This window comes from Convolutriloba macropyga, chromosome 4 (assembly GCF_964194025.1).
Source record: "Convolutriloba macropyga chromosome 4, txConMacr16.3, whole genome shotgun sequence".
Lineage (NCBI taxonomy): Eukaryota > Metazoa > Xenacoelomorpha > Acoela > Convolutidae > Convolutriloba > Convolutriloba macropyga.
The window spans coordinates 24,773,478-24,795,620 of NC_134471.1; the positions used below are offsets into that span (position 1 = coordinate 24,773,478).

General features: G+C 36.7%; 2 protein-coding genes across 2 annotated transcripts in view; one reads left to right on the forward strand and one right to left on the reverse strand.

Annotated features, from left to right (window-relative positions):
- The window catches only part of LOC142338031 (neural-cadherin-like), a gene marked incomplete at its 3' end in the record, with an annotated part of 261,027 nt that overhangs the window by 189,013 nt on the left and 49,871 nt on the right, over nucleotides 1–22,143 (reverse strand).
- LOC142337931 (uncharacterized) lies at nucleotides 1,540–10,768 on the forward strand. Its single transcript, XM_075387567.1, has 4 exons — nucleotides 1,540–1,840; nucleotides 4,308–4,513; nucleotides 6,626–7,025; nucleotides 10,642–10,768. The coding sequence occupies exons 1-4, from the start codon at nucleotides 1,635–1,637 to the stop codon at nucleotides 10,766–10,768; spliced, it is 939 nt and encodes a 312-aa protein (XP_075243682.1). The 5' UTR covers nucleotides 1,540–1,634.

Sequence of the window (22,143 nt, forward strand, 5' to 3'; positions counted from 1 at the left end):
TAACATGTTTACCGTTTTATTCAATTGTGATAATGCCAAGTTGATAATTTTCAACGGGCAGAAACATTATGTGGGAACGCAAATTACCGATCATCATTTTCAAGTTTTTTTGTAAAGGTGACGATTTGTAGATTTTATTCCTCCGCAGATTTAACATACTGTTTCGACTGTATTCATTGACTGTTTTTTTTTTTGAAAACATCATTTTTCTGAAAGACAATGATGTCTGTTGTTTAATGTTCTCAAGATTTATAGGACAAATAAAATCAAAATTCCTGTGCAGCATTGATAAGAACTACTGATGATCAGTACGGAAATATTCGATGTAGCTCGGTGATAAAAAATCATTACAATTCGATTTTTTTTATTATTCCTATAATGTTACAGTTTTTTTCCTTTGACTTTTTGTTGCGAGTTCAAACACTTTCAGGCTGAAACCTTAAATTTTTGAATTTCCTTTATCAAGTTTTGGTTTATCAAAAGAGGGGACACCGTTTTTAGGAGAAAAAGAGAAAACGTGTTTGGAATTTGGCTCCTTCATTGCAAACTAGGGTCTGGTCTAGCGTTAAGGGAAAAACAGGTTAAATGCTTATATCTCATTAACTGTTGATTCCGCAATTGTTCTTTTGGAACTGGTAGATGTCTAATTTTCAAATGGCGGCAAGTTTGTTTTTCTCCACTGAGCACGAGATCTTCATAACTGAACCTGTTATCCTGATTTTTGAAAAAAGACTTCCAAGCCTGACTTATTGTAAAAAAAAAACAATTATATTTCATCCAATTTTGAAAATTCTTCAAAACAAAAAGACACACATTTTGCGTATCATCGGTCTCTGAGAACAACCTCTTGTAATCGACCTTATTAACTACACAGGTCAAAAAATGCTGATATTCTTGATTTCGTTTGATAAACTCTTAATCCAGAATTTTACGGAAAGATCAGCAGGAATGGCCACAACATAAAACAACAATTTCAATAGTCATAGGAACAAAAACTGCAGTTGATAATTTCAAACTATTGGGCAGGAACATTATGTGGGAGCGCAAATTACCGATCATCCTTGTTGAGTGTTTTAACGTTGTGATGATAGAAAGAAAAACTTTTTTACGATAAATAAATCATTTCAAGAAAATTTTTTAACATACGCATACTGCACAGTTTTCATAATTGATTACATCAGTTTCTGCGAAATGAACAAATGCTACAAATACTGAAAAATTACATTTTCCTTAAAAATTTGTTTGCAGGTGGTTAGTAGAGAAATCAACAAAAATAATGCTTTCAAAAAACGGAAGTAACATCAGACAATATACTTCCGTTCATGTGGTTAATTCCCAAAATTCTGCATCGAGGATATTTTCAATGAATCTTTTTACAACCATTTTTCTTAGAAGCTACTAAAAATTATATCAGCATTAAAAATTCAAATAAATTTTCAGAAAATTCACTATTTATGAGGCCAGCTGCCAGCAAAACATTAATGTGGACTTCATTAGAACCTCTGTTATTCTTCGCTTAAGATCTATAACATGGCGGGTGTTTCAATTATGCAACGGTCTTAAATTCTGGGCAAGAAATATTTTAGACCCGCCAAATATCTCCACTGTTGGGCAGATAAATTGGACTCGAAAAAATGAAACTGAACCTTTTGTGCTTAAGTTTTACTTCAATCTTATTCGAAATTCTATTGGTCAAAGCAAACACTTCTCACATGTGGAATTCATGGGTGAATTTAATGCATGAATGGGCCGACGACTGCACTTGTACCATGGAACCAATTGATGACGCCACCCTTATTTATACTTCTGATGAAATGAATTATGTGGATTGTTGGAAAAAGTAAGATGTATTTTCCTACTTCAACCAGAAAAAGCGGTTCACAGCAAAAAAAACAGATGATAGAATTAGAATGCTAGTCACACATCACAATTAGAAGCATGCAGTTATCTGAGATGAGGGAAATGAAAAAAAAACACAATAATATCAAATAGCATATTTGCAATCTGAAGTTTTTCGCGTTTGAGAGCACGCAAACTTTTTCTTTTGTGAAGGTCAAATTACACTATTTGCTGTGTAGCAACCGATCAGGGTATGTTTTTTTCACAAGAAGAAAGCAATTCACGTATTGATTTTGAAAAAGCTAAATCAATATTTTGCAACAAGCTTGAATAGTATTCTTAACACTGCGAATAGTCGTACGGTACAAAATCATTGCCTTGGGTCGTCACTTCTTAATGGCCATGCAGAGATCATATATGATGTCATACAAATCAAAAGGTATTTCCTAATACGATCCTTGTATGACCACTAAGAAATCATACATGATCCTTGTATGATTACAAGCAAATCATATGGGTGAATTTATGGGTGAAGCATGATTACCAAGAATCAAACATCTATTTTTCATAAATCTTTTTTATTTTTTTTTTAATTTATTCGGTAAGGCACCACCTATGTGATTCCCCGGCATCACTTTGGGATCCGCCAAAAGACACTAACGTACAAAATCATTTGCAAAGTTGGTTGCAAAATAAAAGGGTAAGTCCAAATAGATAACTGAAGTTTTTGATATTCTCTGAAGGAAACAACAAAAAGAAATCAATAAAATTCATCCGATGCTCTAAAGATATCAATTATTGTTTTCATTATTTTCATATTGTTGTAATACGTTGTAAATCTCCAAAAAATAGCTTTTTTCTCCTGTTTTATTTTAATTTTTAAAAAAAAATTCAAAGAAAGAACTCAAGTGTTCAAAAACTTTTATTAAAAGAGAAGCAACTGTTTATAAAGTAAGTCTTAATTTTTCTTTGTCTGTTTTGAAATCGAATGGGTTTAAACCATGCTGAACTATTTGTTGATTTAAAAACACTTGGAATGCTGTTTGTTATTAAGGAAGCCAGGTTCCATAATAACATAATAATTAGAGCTAATTCACAAAAACAATTCAATACCCAAATTCGAGTTTTAGGAATTTGTTCAACAAACTTCGAGTATTTACTTGCAGATTAGCTAATGACATCTGCAAAAAAAATTTAAACAAGTAAAATTTCAGCTCACAACAATTTAAGATTTTGTAAAACCCAAAACTGACTTCTGCAACAGAATTTTACTGGCGTTCAATGTTTTGCCCTTAAAAACTGTAGGTGATCTTGCCTTGTTTAGTTCACATTTTTGGGTTATGATGACATGCCTTTCAGTGAAAACTAGGAAGCCAATTTGTCCTCTCTTATAGGTCGCTCATTTTTCACTTTAAGTTAAATTTGAATTATCTCACGAAAATTACAATTTTGGTTGGGTTGAAGTGTCCTTACATGCCAGTGACCCTACCAAGTTTTCCATAAATACCGCAGCGCTAATTTTTTAAATTTTGTTACTAAGGCATTGCGTTGCGAAAGATAATATCAACTAAAAAACGTTCGATATAAAATCAGTTACAAAAATTTCTTGTTTAGTTTTTTCCAATTAGTGCAACTCCTTTGTCACCATGTCCCACCCTTAAGATCCCCTTTTATGTTTTAAGATGCGTTCTGTAAATCTATAGAGTTTAGAATGGATCAAATGGCCCACTTTGTTTGATAGGGGCACCGTTAAATAAACCAGAATCTCAGCTAGTGATTCTTCTTTGGTACTATAGGACCGGGGCTTGGACAGTAACTTGAAAACTTGATTTTGACAAGCAAAATGTTCTTCAAGAACTTGCTTATGATTTGTATAACATGGTGAGCTAAAAAAAACCCTACATCTTCGAGAATTGAAGTTAAAAAAATAAACTGATAAAGATGAAGTAAATATTTACTCTGTAATATTGGAGAGGCCACGACCATGCCTCAGAGGCTCATGGGAAATACTCAGGAAAGTATTACAGCCGAACATGTCATAAATTGTCACTTTTTAACGTCTGCACTCTTTATTTTCAGCTTTTTTTTTACTGAGCCGTATAACATGTTCGATCGTGATAATTTTCTTCGGCTGTGATAGAGTCATATCAAGTCCCAGGGGCGCTAAGGCATGGCCAAATGAACAAATCCTACGTTTAAACCTTAGCGATGTTTTAAATTGCATTTTGATTACAGTCAATTGGTATATAGAGTGTGATTTCTGTCTACTCTTTTCTACTGTCCCAATTTTATCTAACTTTATCACTTTCGTTTACTGTCAGGTCCCCAAAGAACCCAAATTTAACCAAAACTGGTTACTCTCTAATTGGCAACTGGGTATTGTTATCAGCAACTAGCGAGTATTTATATGAAAAATTTGAACAAAACTCTGAGATAAGCAACCAGCAAGTAAGAAAGTATCTTTTCAGGTGTTTGGAACAAAATAGCTGCCATTACTTCAGTTTCCACGAATTCAGCTTCATCTGCAGTCATTATTATTGGGATCAAGTTACCGCTAGGATCTCCTCACACTCTTGTGAAAATACAAAACCTCAGCCACGATGGTTCAGAATCAAAACTCCAAACACGAGACAGACTGAAAACTGTCAAGATATAAAGTTGCGGACCCCCTCAGGTAATTTATAACATTTTTGATATCATACTTTTTTATCTTATTTGGGGAGAAATTAGCCATCAAGTAATAGTGCATGATTTTACTTTATCAATGGCACAAATTTCCAGTTTTATCATCCTGAAATTGAGAACAAATTGGTAGTTTCCTTGTGATGAACCCCCCTATCAGCCCCTCTCCCCGGTCTTCCCTTATCAACCACCCACCCCCGATAAAAATTTGGTTTTGTTATATAGCACCGATCTATTCTGCCCCCCCCCCCCCAAGCACCCAGTGTTTTTATGCCCCCAATTACAATATTGTGTGTTGTTATAGCACGTTACTAAATAAAACATAGCACGTGCGTCTGGGGTGTAAAAGTTACATACCAACTAAGCTGCAAAAAATTTTTGAGCTCTAACGTTTCCATTCAAAAAAAATTATTTCAACTGATGTCTTGCCGGAAAGAAACTTCTCTAAATTTTCAGACACTTTTCGGATCACTGAAAGCTCTGCAGGTAGTATATCTGATTTCACAAGAAGATTCCGTAATCTATCAAAGTTTTCGTTTTAATTTGCTTTCAATTGGTTCCGAATACAATTATTTTAAACACCAAGTTTATAATTATTTCGGCGCAAGTGAAAATGGCGGACGAATCAAAAAGTAGAAATTTTATTGCTGGCAAATACGAATTGAGAAAATGTTGATACTGTTTTCTGATTGGTTAATGGCTCCCTAATGTACTCAAAATTTCTCCATTTTCCAAATTTCAAATTAGGATATGAATTTTAAAATTTTAAAATAAATGTCTCAGAAATTGCGCCCAGCGGAAAGAGAAAAATACATTTATTCTTGGAGGAAACTGATCTCACCCTCGGTTGTGATATATTCATGTTAGCACCTGCGGGCTGATGAGGTATGACCAGGGCCCACGAGACATGGGTACAACCAGTAAAACATAGCATTCAGAGTTAGGCTATGTCTGACTTAGGTTAATTGAAAACAATTTGTTGAACTAAGCTAAATTAAGTTAGAGTTTTTTATACTTATTATCGGATTTGTTAAAAATTCTGTATTTTGGTATATATTTGTTGGGATATCATCCGTCTTTTCATATTTCATGTGTCTGTCATAGATTGATTGTTATCAAGCAAAAAATCTTTCTATATTCGAATCAAAGTGGAGTTCAAACAGTTTTTCAACAAAAATAGTTTTGAAGCAAAATTAGACAATGGAACGTGTCTCAATTACATGTTTCTACTCGACTCTTTATTAGTTTTTTAATTGAACAGAAGAAAAAAAGACTAAAGTTGGTTTTGATTTCATATTTAGATCATATAAAGGCACATTTTGGACACAAGGAAAAATTCGTACCTAACTCCAAGTGTGTTTCAGTGATGTGCCAGCATAAATGCAATTCCTTATCATTATTGAATCATAGACTGATTCATGTCACTATTTTGACTCGTCAGACTTGCGTTCATTCTAATTTTATAATAGTCAGACTTGGGCCCAGTGCAAAAATAATTTTGCGTACAGGTATGGAACCCAGGTTCTCTGGCTTCGTAGACCATTGTCCCCTTTCTGCGCCTCGTTGACTGTTGAAATTTTGTCTTTTGCGCCGTTAATATACGCTTGAAAGAAGCAAATTTCAAGCGACAAAGCGAGCAAAATATAATACATGGGAGACTTGCATTGACAATTGCCCAATATTGATTCACATTCGGAGTTCGGTAAGGGAAAGAATTGTGTAAGCAAAGTTTACACGAAATGAAATTCAATGCTTTTTTAGAAAAGTTGTTTGATTTTGTAAAATGTTTAAGCGAGACGGTTATTTTTGACAAAAACGAACATCCATTTTTTTAACAAAAAAAAACTTTAAAAAATCAACAAAAAACACTATGTGGAATAAAGGTTGTTTGAGCATCTTTTTTATTTAATATATTATCGGCCGCTGACTAATTACAACTAGATAGCACAGAAATCGATGGAATACGTCAAAAACCATACTATAGAACTCAGTTGTAATGGAAAAAATAACGAAAAACAACATTTTTGCAGCTTTAAGCAATCAGTTTGAGTTTGATATCCAAAAAAATTAAAATGTCCGAATCTTATTTCTAAAACTGCTTCAGCTCAATCTGGCATGTTCAATGTCAAAGTTAGAGGGTCAACTGCGCGCGTGTTTTGTAACATGAGCACTGGACTGACTTATATTGAAGCCACTGGGGTCTCAACTTGGGGGGGTGGCCCAAGTTACATCACCCCGAGTTACAAAATAACACACAGATTTTCCAAAGTGCAACTGGTTATTGACAAATGTTTCACCTATATTAATCACGCAGACTTCACTTATTCCGTTATGCAACCAGCACCTCCTCTTGTGGCGGGCCGAGGGTGGAGCTTTTTCCACCATGGAACGTTATTCGGCCAAGCGGGCGACTGTGGGAAGGACGATGGCTACGGGTCAATTGACTTGACCCAAACAGGGATCTGTTTCTCCTCTCCATCCGCAATCCCACCCCCGAATAAACAGTTCAAACAAACAAACAAACACAAACACAAACACAAACACACACACACACAAATACACACGTACACACACATACACATCCACACAAATACACACGTACACACATGCACACACACACACGCACGCACGCACGCACACACACACACACACACACACACACACAAACACACACACAAATACACACGTACACACATGCACACACACACACACGCACGCACGCACGCACACACACACACACACACACACACACACACACAGATAGAGAGAGAGAGAGAAACGCAAGCACGAACGCAGATGAACACACACACACAAGCACACACCAACACACGCACACAAATGAGCTCACGCACACACGCCAATAACACGCTTGGAAGCGTGTTATTTTAGCGTGTCATAGCCTAAAATAACACGCTTCCAAGAACATCTACAGGTCTCATTTTTGACAAATTAACCTATTCTAATGATAGCATCAATATAAAATGATCAATTTATTAAACTACAATAATTCGAAGAAGTTCACCGTCAGAAAATGACCTTTTCGGGGTCGACTCGACAAAAATCACAGGAGTTCCGCGCTATCTTAATTCACGTAGCCAGTTGTTTCTCAACTGCTTTTATTGATAATTTTGAGAAACTTAAAAATTCATTCGTTCATTTACTACTGTAAAAAATGCGGAGCAATTCATTTTTCTATAGGCCGCAAATTTACAAAAAAATATCTGTTTGTATTAGAAGAAGATTTCTGTTATGAAGTATCATTATATACTAGAACCTCAGTCAAGGAGCCTATTATACAAATTAGATTTTAAATTAAAATTAGAACTGAAAAAAAATTCAGCTCGTATTTATAGTAGTTATCTATGCAAAAATATACAAAAAAAATAGATTTGCTAAAAATATTTCACTTGATTGACATGTGAACAGATGTTAGTTCCGAATCCCGGAGGTAATTTTCTTTTTTCATCAACATTTCATGAGAATCACATATGGCCTAGGTTCAATCGAGTTCAATAGTTGGAGGTCGGTAATAGTTATAATAAGGTTTCTGTGGGTGGGAGAGTTTACTTCTGACATCTGATTGATAGGTCAATAAAATAATGATAGCGCCAAGACTGAATTAGAATTGAGTTTAGTTTTGTGGCCATTACTTATTGACATAACAACAAAGTTCGTCAGGTAAGTTTTTCTTTCGTTCTTTGAGACTATTAAAAGACTTCTAAAATTCTTGATGTTTCTTTGAAACGAACACAATCTCCCTCCTTTTTCAAGCAAGTTTGTGGGTATAGGTTCACCAAATCTGTCGGATTGTTTCCTGTTGCTTGTTGATACTTGTGAAGGCTCTGGTGGTTCGGGTTGTTGTTGCTCTACAGCTGATGTGGCTGCAGAAGCTCTATCCTGATGTGAAGGTCCCACATCTGTGTTCTGAAGTTGTGGTTCTGTTTGAGGTATGGTCTCCTCCACTGGTGGTTCAATTTTCACATTGTCCTCGTCTAGTCTAGCAATTGGGTTGTCGCTCACAATAAAAGTCCGTGTTGAGTTTTTGGGCTGTGTGAAAGATGTGTTGAAGCCCTTCCTGATGATGAAGGTAGCAGGAACTGTCTTCTTCTTCTCATTTGCCTTGAGAAGAATGGGTTCTCACAAGTCGAAATCTGCTATTGCTGATAGACTCACTCTGCGTCCCATTAGAAGTTCAACTTAAGTTTTCCCCTCGTCTTTGAACTCATGCGATGTGTCATCAGTGTCCTTTGAAGCAATGCTCCAATTGTCACACTAAAATTGGGACTCCACGCTTGAAGTGCCCTCTTCACTGTCTGAACTTGTCTTTCAGCTAGTTCCTTAGCTCTTGGATGATAGACGGGTGGTATCATTTTCTTGATTCCCAGCGATTAAAACTTAAAACAACTGTTTAAGGTCACCACATACAAATGCATTATCATTATCAGACACTAAAGTATTTGGTATTCCGAATCCTGTAAAGATTCGACTAAGATATACTTTATATCTTTCTGATGTTCTATCTCCAGCGGAGAAATCTTCTATTCAGCCATAACCCGCGTCAACAATTACCAGATAATTCCTTGATCCTTAACATAACCCAGTCCATGTGGAGCCGTTCCTCATACGTCGGCTTCTGGCCACGTAGAGAGTGTTTTTCCCAGGCTAGCCCTGTTCATTTGACAATTCTTACAATTACTAACAAAATGTTGAATGTCTTGTGTAATTCCAGGCCAGCACGCTATCATTCTCTCTGATGCCTCAGTTGCATTCTTTCCAGGATGTGTTTCATGCACTTTTGCCAAAACTAAGTATCGTAGTTTGGGTGGTTTGAAAGGAACAACACCTCTGAAGATGATTCCATTGCGTATAGTCAGTACATCTTTGTGTTGTTCGGATCCTTTTCTACTTCTGAACATTGTCTTCAATTGCCGCTTTTGATCCGTTTCATTATTTGTTTGAAGACTCTGTTTGTTCAAAGTTGACTTTTGATTTCCGCTTGGATCACCAAATCACTCTGAGCGAAAAAGATGTTATTAGTTCCGAAGCACACTTGATCGTTGCTGGAGTCATCTTCGTCAAAATCCGTTCTGCTCAAAGCATCTGCATGGGGTATCTGCTCTCCTGGTGTGCACTTCAACTCATAGTCGAAGCCTATTGAAACTATCGCCCATCTTGTGATTCTAGCTGATGTAGTCTGCTGGATCTCCACGTCTGGTGCAAAGAGATATTTGAGTCATTTGTGGTCCATCTGTAGGGTAAAATGTCTGCCAGGAAGGAAAGCGGGTTAGCATATAAGTCATTTTTTTTATCTCTTCAAAAACTTTTTGTCGCAATTTTTCGCATGAGAAATCGCTATTTCTCATGTTTTTGAAGGGTAGCCTTTTTGTTGCAAAATCAGGTATCATTCTTCCTTAAAAATTTGCTAACCCAAAAAATGAATTCGAGTTGATTTTTGTTAGTTGGTGCAGTTGCACTTTTTTAAAAAATTTTTGGAATCTGGTGCTTGGGATCTTTTATAGTTTTTGGGATCATGTTTGGGATCAGTTGCTATTCCGTCCTTTGATATGTATTATCCCAAAAACTATTGCTATCAAATGGTTTTGAGTTAGTGTCCTTCTCATTATTAGCAAAGCGTTTCTCACGTAGTCGACCCTTGACTTCAAGGATTCGATTGTTGAACTGCTCTTTGATAGTTCCATAGATCAACACATCGTCTTGAAAGATCACAACACCTTTGATTCCTTTAAGTGTTGGTTTGAAAAAATTCTAGAAGATTGAATAAGAGTTTTTCAATCCCTGAGGTAGTCCGCTTATCTTGAACAGTCCCTGAGATGTGCTGATTGTGTATACATCTTTTGCCTCTTCGTCAAGTTCGATTTGAAGTAGGCATCTGAGAGGTCAGTTTTGCCAAATATGGGGCCCCATGAAGGTTGTGGAAGATTGTCTCCACTTATGGTATTGAGTAGACCTCATCCATGACCTTGCCATTGATATGCACTTCAAGTCCACACAAAGTCTCAGTTCTCTGATCTTCTTTCGCTGCCACACCATTGGAGATGCATTAGTGACACAACCTGGCTGTACCGGTTCAAGGATGCACTGTCTGACCATCTGTTCCAGCTTCTCTGTGACATTGTGTCGAAGAGTAGAGGTATTTTTCTGGCTTCGCAGTACGTTGGATGTGATCCTGGTATCAGCTTCACATGAGAATTGTAACCTCTCACAGCAGGTAGATATTCGGTTGTGATGTTGTTCACACCGTGCTTGGGTAGAAGGCATCCACCAAGTAGTCCAAATTTTTTATCAGACTGCACAACTGCAAGTTGTTCTTGTGTGTGCCTGCTTCCGTTCTTTTCAACATCACAAGTAAGTGATCCCGGAAGCGTTAATTTATGACCATCACAGGCTTTGAGATGTCTTATCTTACCATCCAACTGAGGTTTACCAAGCTCAGTTCATATTTTTGATGATATCGCTATGCTATATGCACTTGTGTCTACCTGCATTTTTACTTTGCAGCTATTTACTGCGATGTATTCTCGTGTCACAGAGATGTTTAAGATTTGTTCTTTAGCAAAAAACATTATCATCTCCGATGATGGAGATGCTTGCTCTGAAGAAAAATTTTCTACTTCGCAAAAGTTGTTCTGTTTATTGCACTTACCTGAATTTGTGTGGGGTTTGCTTCTACACATTTTTGAGAAGTGTCCCACCTTTTCGCAGGCTTGCTTTTTTTCTAAGCGTTGGACAGGTTCTACTAGAATGTGGCTTACCTCCACACCTAGTGCACATATTGTTGCTTTGATTAGCTGAAAAATTTTCAATTGTTTTTTTTAAATGTGTTTTTGAAGTTGAACCCAACCTTTTCTTTTACAATAAAAGGCTTATTACCGGATGAAGAACTTGCAAAAGCCATTGCATGACTTCTGAAATGTAAGCTCTCTGTAATTTCAGTAACTGACATTGCTGGTTTTGCTTTAATACCGTCTACTAGTCTATGTTTTGCTTCAGAGTCCCTCAAACCTGAGATAAACTTTATTTTTCCTAACTCCCTCACAGGGTCGCTAAGACGTGCTAGGATATCTTCGTCTTACTCCCCTGAATCTTGCATTACGGACAGAAATTTAGCCTTTTCTGCCGTTACTACTCTCTCTTTAGGAGAAACATAATTTTGAATCACTGATTTGACGTCTTTATAAAGAACGCCTATCAAATTTTTACGACTCATTAGGCTCCTAAAATTGATTATTGCATCTTGCCCGCACATACTAAGAACGAAATTGATTACCTGTAGGTCCTGTATAGTACCATCGGTGTTGATCTTGTCCTCTTTCTTCTCAGCGAGACATTTCGTCGCAAAAGACATAATCTACTCAATAGCTGATTCTGCATTCAGAAGAGCCAAAACTTTTCTGTCTGCTGTTGGTCTGGACACCATTTGTCAAAGTCGTTATCACGGGTCGAAAGAATTCAAAAAAAATTGAACTTTAAAAAAAATTGGAACTGAAAATATACAAATTGTAGCTCGTTTTTATAGCAGTTATCTAGGCGAAAATATACATAGAAAATTTAGATTCGCTAAACATATTTTACCTGATTGACATGTGAATAGATCTTAACTCCAAATCCCGGAGCTGATTTTCTTTTTTCATCAACTTTTCATAAAAATCATATATGGCCAAGGTAGAATCGAGTTCTTTAGTTGGAGGTTGGTGAATGTTAGAATAAGGTTTCTGCGGATGGGAGAATTTACTTTTGACATCTCGTTGAGTGGTCATTAAGATAATTATAGTGCCAGGACTGAATTAGAATTGAGTTTAGTTTTGTGGCCATTACTTATCGACATAACAACAAAATTCATCAGGTAAGTTCTTCTTTCGTTCTTTGATACTTTAATTAAAGTAATTTTCTTGATGTTTCTTTGAAAACATTACAGGCGTCAAAGTTTTGAGACAATACACTGCCATTTTCAATTAACTTTATTAAATACACAGAGCTAACAAAACTTAAAAATTTAGTGAAACCTGTCAGTTTGACTTTTTCTTCCTCTATAATTAGAATTGGACAATAATAGCGCCAACGGTCTATTGCTTGTTATGTTCTCCGGCCAAAGTTGGAGAAGCTTTATCAGGTGTAGTTTAAGGCTTGATAATTTTTTTTGCTAGTTTCATACAGAAAGATATGATTATTGGTACGTGAGTTTTTATACTGCTTCAGAGCTATGATCATAACACATTTAAGACTTGCCAGACTTGGGCATGACTTGGCAAGTCTTAATCCAAGTCTTGACCAAGACTTGGCACGTCTAAAACCAAGTCCTGGCCAAGACTTGGCGCGTCTAAATCCAAGTCCTGGCCGAGACTTGGCACGTCTAAATCCAAGTCCTGGCCAAGACTTGGCGCGTCTAAATCCAAGTCCTGGCCGAGACTTGGCACGTCTAAATCCAAGTCCTGGCCAAGACTTGGCACGTCTAAATCCAAGTTCTGGTCAAGAATGTGTTGAAGCCCTTCCTGATGATGAAGGTAGCAGGAACTGTCTTCTTCTTCTCATTTGCCTTGAGAAGAATGGGTTCTCACAAGTCGAAATCTGCTATTGCTGATAGACTCACTCTGCGTCCCATTAGAAGTTCAACTTAAGTTTTCCCCTCGTCTTTGAACTCATGCGATGTGTCATCAGTGTCCTTTGAAGCAATGCTCCAATTGTCACACTAAAATTGGGACTCCACGCTTGAAGTGCCCTCTTCACTGTCTGAACTTGTCTTTCAGCTAGTTCCTTAGCTCTTGGATGATAGACGGGTGGTATCATTTTCTTGATTCCCAGCGATTAAAACAACTGTTTAAGGTCACCACATACAAATGCATTATCATTATCATACACTAAAGTATTTGGTATTCCGAATCCTGTAAAGATTCGACTAAGATATACTTTATATCTTTCTGATGTTCTATCTCCAGCGGAGAAATCTTCTATTCAGCCATAACCCGCGTCAACAATTACCAGATAATTCCTTGATCCTTAACATAACCCAGTCCATGTGGAGCCGTTCCTCATACGTCGGCTTCTGGCCACGTAGAGAGTGTTTTTCCCAGGCTAGCCCTGTTCATTTGACAATTCTTACAATTACTAACAAAATGTTGAATGTCTTGTGTAATTCCAGGCCAGCACGCTATCATTCTCTCTGATGCCTCAGTTGCATTCTTTCCAGGATGTGTCTCATGCACTTTTGCCAAAACTAAGTATCGTAGTTTGGGTGGTTTGAAAGGAACAACACCTCTGAAGATGATTCCATTGCGTATAGTCAGTACATCTTTGTGTTGTTCGGATCCTTTTCTACTTCTGAACATTGTCTTCAATTGCCGCTTTTGATCCGTTTCATTATTTGTTTGAAGACTCTGTTTGTTCAAAGTTGACTTTTGATTTCCGCTTGGATCACCAAATCACTCTGAGCGAAAAAGATGTTATTAGTTCCGAAGCACACTTGATCGTTGCTGGAGTCATCTTCGTCAAAATCCGTTCTGCTCAAAGCATCTGCATGGGGTATCTGCTCTCCTGGTGTGCACTTCAACTCATAGTCGAAGCCTATTGAAACTATCGCCCATCTTGTGATTCTAGCTGATGTAGTCTGCTGGATCTCCACGTCTGGTGCAAAGAGATATTTGAGTCATTTGTGGTCCATCTGTAGGGTAAAATGTCTGCCAGGAAGGAAAGCGGGTTAGCATATAAGTCATTTTTTTATCTCTTCAAAAACTTTTTGTCGCAATTTTTCGCATGAGAAATCGCTATTTCTCATGTTTTTGAAGGGTAGCCTTTTTGTTGCAAAATCAGGTATCATTCTTCCTTAAAAATTTGCTAACCCAAAAAATGAATTCGAGTTGATTTTTGTTAGTTGGTGCAGTTGCATTTTTTTAAAAATTTTTTGGAATCTGGTGCTTGGGATCTTTTATAGTTTTTGGGATCATGTTTGGGATCAGTTGCTATTCCGTCCTTTGATATGTATTATCCCAAAAACTATTGCTATCAAATGGTTTTGAGTTAGTGTCCTTCTCATTATTAGCAAAGCATTTCTCACGTAGTCGGCTCTTGACTTCAAGGATTCTGTTGTTGAACTGCTCTTTGATAGTTTCATAGATCAACACATCGTCTTGAAAGATCACAACACCTATGAATCCTTTAAATGTTGGTTCGAAAAAATTCTAGAAGATTGAATAAGAGTTTTTCAATCCCTGAGGTAGTCCGCTTATCTTGAACAGTCCCCGAGATGTGCTGATTGTGTATACATCTTTTGCCTCTTCGTCAAGTTCGATTTGAAGTAGGCATCTGAGAGGTCAATTTTGCCAAAGTATGGGGCCCATGTAGGTTGTGGAAGATTGTCTCCATGTATGGTATTGGGTAGACCTCATCCATGACCTTGCCATTGATATGCACTTCAATTCCACACAAAGTCTTAGTTCTCTGCTCTTCTTTCGCTGCCACACCATTGGAGATGCATTGGTGACACAACCTGGCTGTACCGGTTCAAGGATGCACTGTCTGACCATCTGTTCCAGCTTCTCTGTGACATTGTTTTGAAGAGTAGAGGTATTTTTCTGGCTTCGCAGCACGTTGGATGTGATCCTGGTATCAGCTTCACATGAGAATTGTAACCTCTCACAGCAGGTAGATATTCGGTTGTGATGTTGTTCACACCGTGCTTGGGTAGAAGGCATCCACCAAGTAGTCCAAATTTTTTATCAGACTGCACAACTGCAAGTTGTTCCACTGTGTGCCTGCTTCCGTTCTTTTCAACATCACAAGTAAGTGATCCCGGAAGCGTTAATTTATGACCATCACAGGCTTTGAGATGTCTTATCTTACCATCCAACTGAGGTTTACCAAGCTCAGTTCATATTTTTGATGATATCGCTATGCTATTTGCACTTGTTTCTACCTGCATTTTTACTTTGCAGTTATTTACTGCGATGTATGCTCGTGTCACAGAGATGTTTAAGATTTGTTCTTTAGCATAAAACATTATCATCTCCGATGATGGAGATGCTTGCTCTGAAGAAATATTTTCTTCTTCGCAAAAGTTGTTCTGTTTATTGCACTTACCTGAATTTGTTTGGGGTTTGCTTCTACACATTTTTGAGAAGTGTCCCACCTTTTCACAGGTTTGCTTTTTTTCTAAGCGCTGGACAGGTTCTACTAGAAGGTGGCTTACCGCCACACCTAGTGCACATATTGTTGCTTTGATTAGCCGAAAAATTTTCAATTGTTTTTTTTCAAATGTGTTTTTGAAGTTGAACCCAACTTTTTCTTTTACAATAAAAGGCTTATTACCGGATGAAGAACTTGCAAAAGCCATTGCATGACTTCTGAAATGTAATTTTTCTGTAATTTCAGTAACTGACATTGCTGGTTTTGCTTTAATACCGTCTACTAGTCTATGTTTTGCTTCAGAGTCCCTCAAACCTGAGATAAACTTTATTTTTCCTAACTCCCTCACAGGGTCTCTACGACGTGCTCGGATATCTTCGTCTGACTTCCCTAAACCTTGTATTACGGACAGAAATTTAGCCTTTTCTGCCGTTACTACTCTCTCTTTAGGAGAAACATAATTTTGAATCACTGATCTGACGTCTTTATAAAGAACGCCTATCAAATTTTTACGACTCATTAGGCTCCTAAAAATAATTATCGCATCTTGCCCGCACATACTAAGAACGAAATTGATTACCTGTAGGTCCTGTATAGTACCATCGGTGTTGATCTTGTCCTCTTTCTTCTCAGCGAGACATTTCGTCGCAAAAGACATAATCTACGCAATAGCTGATTCTGCATTCGGTGAGCCAAAATTTTTCTGTCTGCTGCTGGTCTGGACACCATTGTCAAAGTCGTTATCACGGGTCGAAAGAATTCAAAAAATTGAACTTTAAAAAAAATTGGAACTGAAAATATACAAATTGTAGCTCGTTTTTATAGCAGTTATCTAGGCGAAAATATACATAGAAAATTTAGATTCGCTAAACATATTTTACCTGATTGACATGTGAATAGATCTTAACTCCAAATCCCGGAGCTGATTTTCTTTTTTCATCAACTTTTCATAAAAATCATATATGGCCAAGGTAGAATCGAGTTCTTTAGTTGGAGGTTGGTGAATGTTAGAATAAGGTTTCTGCGGATGGGAGAATTTACTTTTGACATCTGGTTGAGTGGTCATTAAGATAATTATAGTGCCAGGACTGAATTAGATTTGAGTTTAGTTTTGTGGCCATTACTTATCGACATAACAACAAAATTCATCAGGTAAGTTCTTCTTTCGTTCTTTGATACTTTAATTAAATTAATTTTCTTGATGTTTCTTTGAAAACATTACAGGCGTCAAAGTTTTGAGACAATACAATGCCATTTTCAATTAACTTTATTAAATACACAGAGCTAACAAAACTTAAAAATTTAGTGAAACCTGTCAGTTTGACTTTTTCTTCCTCTATAATTAGAATTGGACAATAATAGCGCCAACGGTCTATTGCTTGTTATGTTCTCCGGCCAAATTTGGAGAAGCTTTATCAGGTGTAGTTTAAGGCTTGATAAGTTTTTTTTGCTAGTTTCATACAGAAAGATAAGATTATTGGTACGTGAGTTTTTATACTGCTTCAGAGCTATGATCATAACACATTTAAGACTTGCCAGACTTGGGCATGACTTGGCAAGTCTTAATCCAAGTCCTGGCCAAGACTTGGCACGTCTAAATCCAAGTCCTGGCCAAGACTTGGCCCGTCTTAATCCAAGTCCTGGCCAAGAATTGGCACGTCTAAATCCAAGTCTCGGCAGGCAAAGAAGATCCTTATCTTCCAGAAAAGCCAAAACAAAACCGTCAAAATTAGCCGGGAAAAACACCAAAAAATGACCGAAGAAACGTCAAAAAAAACATTAACAAACAAACAAAACAAAAACAAGTAAAGCAGCCGAAACGTAAAGAAACATATTAATTCTCCCTGACTTTCTCGAACAACCCACTGCGCATTTTGTTCTTAATAATGGCTGAAAAATATATTCGAAATGGGAACAGCCGTTACAAACAGAACGGCCGTTTTTTTCTGACTGCCATGATTGATTTTGACGAGAAAGTTTTCTAACAGGCATTTTCTGCAAATGGCCTGTCAATTTCAAAAGAGTAGATGAAAAGAGCGACTAAATATATCGTATAAAAGTCATCTTGTCAAATGAGGACTTTAGATGGCTTAAATTAGATACAGTAAAACGAAATGTTACTTTCTGTTGATGCTTTGAAATCTAATTGTATAGAGTCTTAAAAGCTATATTCAGAAGGATCGCAAACACAATAATTTTAGATCGAAAATTGAGACTACCTTAGAAGAAATATATACATACCGGCTAAAATTTAGTAATTTTAGTCTTTTCAAAAAAACTGGGAAAAAAACTGACAAAACGGTGTGCTCTTAATCATGCGGGTCAAAACTTTCATCCCCTTACCTTGAAGGTGAAGAAGTTTAGGGGTCAAAATGTCAATAAAGGTCAAGAAGGTCAAAAACTACAGGTCAGCTCAAAATTATGACCGTTTTTGACCAGTCTTCTCAAGTGGGATTAAGTACATTTCATGACGTCACAAGGTTACTAATTGCAGCTGGTAATGCTTCACAACAATTACGTGCAGCCATTACCAACAGTTTTCAAGCAAGGATTATTTGAAAAAATACGGGAGGGAAATGAAACAGCTCCCGGACAGACTTTCGACTCGATCCGCGGACACAATACAATTTTTGGGGGTCCGGAGCTAGATGGACAAATTCTCCTGTGATCAGCTCTGACGGCAAAAGGGTCTCTCTCAAGGTCACCGGTGGCTGTGTATTTACATACACTACAATTGGGAGAGGATCAGCGTTGGGGCTGTTTGTAGTCACTAACACCGAAAGATAACAACTCTCAATCTAACAAATCGCCCCGATCCCCTACCCCACCCCAGTTGGTCCCGGGTTGAGCAAAATTCATCACCGAATTTCAATTCAGATGAGGTACCACGTCTGATCTATAATTTCCGCTTGTGCTCCTTGCTACCCCCCCCCCCACGCACACACACACACACACACACACACACACACACACACACACACACACACACACACACACACACACATACATACACACACACACACACACACACACAAACACACATCCAGAGAAACAAAACTCGATACACTTTGCCAAGATTTTCAAGATCTTGACGACAGTTTTGACAAAACATGGATTATCTTACCAAGATTTTGATGGGAAAAAATTCTTGATACATCTTGATAACATCTTGCCATGAAAATATCCAGCTGTATCAAGAAAATTTCTCGATTAAACTTGCCAAGATAATGAAAAAAAAACAAATTTTCATTGAAATTGAGAGCTGTAATAAGTAATTAGAATGTAGTGATTTCTCTTTTCCTAAACATTATTTTTTTCAGTTTTCTCTTCTCAAGACTTTTCGCATTTAAGCAATTTTTTGTCCGCGGATTCTTCTTTCCGTTTGTTTTCGCTTTTTGGTTCATGATTCATTGATGTCAAATGCATGGATTGCATTGATGCGCCTAAACCCAAGATTTGCTGATTTTGGAAAAAAGAATTTTTAAAGAATGTTTTCTGTGGTCTTTTTTTAGTTTAGATGTTTTAAGTACAGTAGTTGCTTAGTTATTAATTGGTTTACTGAGTTTACTGAGTCTTTGTTGCTTTTTGGTTTTTTACAAGGGAGTCTTCTCCCTTAGAGGGGGTCTTCTCAGTGGCGGTCCTGTAAAAAGTGCTTGTACCTTACCTATGTACATACCGAACTAACATCCACTCTAACGTTTCAATATACTGGAAAAAGCTGCTCATTTGTTGGTCAATAAATTGAAGTGAGCTGCATTTTCCGACATTCTTGAGAATTCGTGCTAATTCTTGATAAATCTTGATAATTCTTGCTGAATCTAATGATTTCGTGCTATTCCGTGTTTTGGGTGCTATTGAAATTTTAATACTTGGCACGTCTTGCCATGTCATGGGTAATCTTTCTTGCCATGATCTTGTTTCCTGACACCCATGCAAAGATCTTGCAAGTTTGTACATATCTTGATATTATCTTGCCATGTAACATAGCAAGATCTTGGCAAGATTTTCCTTGATTAAGTTTGATTCTTATCAAGGCTATCAAGTTTCGTTTCACTGGGAACACACACACACACATATATATACACAATTTTATGCACCACCCCCCCCCCTCCCCCCGTTATATAACACGTGCCATTACATAATAAACAAATATGTACAAATATTGCGGGTGCCGCTGCTGGGGGTGCATATAATATGCATCCACTAAGCTGAAGGGGGGGGGACGACTGCACAAGCGGAAAAGGCTCATCTTTTTTGTAAATGGGTGCTTGTATGCTACCCTTTTTCATCTATCGTGTCGGTCGTGATTTTTCCCAAAAGTGCACTTCTGCAAAGCAATTTTTAACGAATATATGGTAACTATACATTACGAGCCACTTTGTTATTTATATGGTATTCATATGCACTTTTTACAGTAAAAGGGGTTGGCAGAAATTTATGAACCCGGAATCTTGGGTAGGGGAGACACGAAAGGTCAAAATCTCCTTTGATGATTTGTAACAGTGCTCAAATGGTGTGACCTCAATGAATAGTACATAAAATGCGAAAAAGATCATACGCATCTGGTTGTATTTCGTTAGAATAAATTAATGCGTGTCGGTTGCGTTTTTAACTCTCTAGTAGTTACAAAAGGAAAATATTTCCAAAAACTTCAAAAGATATTGATGAATTAAGTGGAGAGCATTCGTAGAGCAGAGTACAGAATATACAGAGTTTTCACAATCTACGATAACTTTTATCCGATCCAATTAATCGTATATAGCAAATACAACGTTGCTAAACATGAAAAATTGGCTCTAACAGTTTCTTTTTTTTATCAAATTCGCTCCAAGAACTGATGCAATCTTTACATGAAAACTGCCAGTCTTTCGAGGTTATTTAGAACAGACCAATAAATAAGATGAGATTAGATTTCACAGCTGAATAAGAGAACAAAAACTGTTTCAGTGAGTGCTGAATGAAGGGCTTGATGCTTTTTAAAAAGTGCAGGCCGCCTGCAAGTAGAGCGAAACATAAATACGAAACCACTCATTCTGCGTAAACAAAAACAAAAACAAAACGACGACAAATCGCTTTTGTTGAAAAAGGCTGTACAGTGAAATAAATTACTATGTCACATAAAGTTAACGAGTTCAAAAACAAGTTATGAACCTATATTGACTGAATTTTTGATAACGCAGCGTAAAAATAACCCATTGAACAGAAAGTAGGGGCCACTTATGTCTTACTTTTATGTATAAAAACGAACAGCCAAAGATGAATCAACCGTATTTTTTCAAATGATACTAAGTGACTTAAAAAGATTTGTATTAACAGCTAAAGGTTTCACCTTTGGTTATAGTCGTGAAGTTTACAAGTTTGAATTTTAACATTAAGGAAAAAATTGACAAAAAGAGGACAAAAACAATTATAAAAATCAAAAGAAAAGACAATTTTTCCTCCACGGAGTTTGTTGCAGTACAATTGCATGGAAGTTTATCAATTTTGCATTTTTTAGGAGTTGCATTAAGAACGAATGGTTCATTTAACAAGTACTAGTCGAACTACAATATAGAAAAATCATGAAGCAGTAAATGTGCTAAATTTGTTCAGTAAATCATTCAACTAAGGCATGTGATGAACAAAAGAACTGTTTAAAATTTTGCTGTTGAGAAAGAACAAGAGAATCTGAATATAGATAATTGTATTTCTATATAGAGGTTCTTAAAATTTTTGATCAGAAGGGAGGTATTTTCTTTGAAAAATTAGAAAAAATCCTACATCGAGTTGTGACTTGTGACTATTCAGTGATAAACATAATCTGAGCCCGAGACGGTTGCCATAAAACAAAGATTTCAGAAATTCAGCGCTAGTTAAAAAAAATTTTTAAAAGTTAGGTCGACAAAATTTAATTAAATTACAATAAATTGAATAGCTGATCAGCAAAAACTTGTTGAGATAAAACCAATAAAAGTAACCTGAAAAAAATTGTTATCTAAATCTATTGTTGAGAAAAAGCGTCGCTTTACAACATACTGGCAATTTAAATCCCAATAACTTGGTCTTAAGAACGCTGGCTTTTAGAGCCGGTGGTTAAGGATTGTTTTCATTGAAAGTTGTGGAAAATTGTATTTTTTTGGGTGAAATGACACGTTGGCTAGAAACATTGAGTATTTCCATACTTGTCAACTATTGGTTAACAAAAACCCCCAAAAATTGAAGATTTTTTGATTTCATATTCCAAACCAAAATACTACTAATTGTTTACAATTTCCGATCGAAAGCTATCAACAATGTTTTTGGGGGGTGATCATTTCAGCTCTGAGAGATTTTCTCCGCTTCTTTCAAAATTATACATTTAAAGGTTAACAATTCCATTACAAGTTTCAGCAAAAAAGGCGAAAATATTTAAGCTCACTTCAACAAAATCGAAAAAAAAATTTAAACAAATTGAAAAAATGCAATAATGAAAAAACCGTCATCATGATTGGTTCAATTATTTGTAAC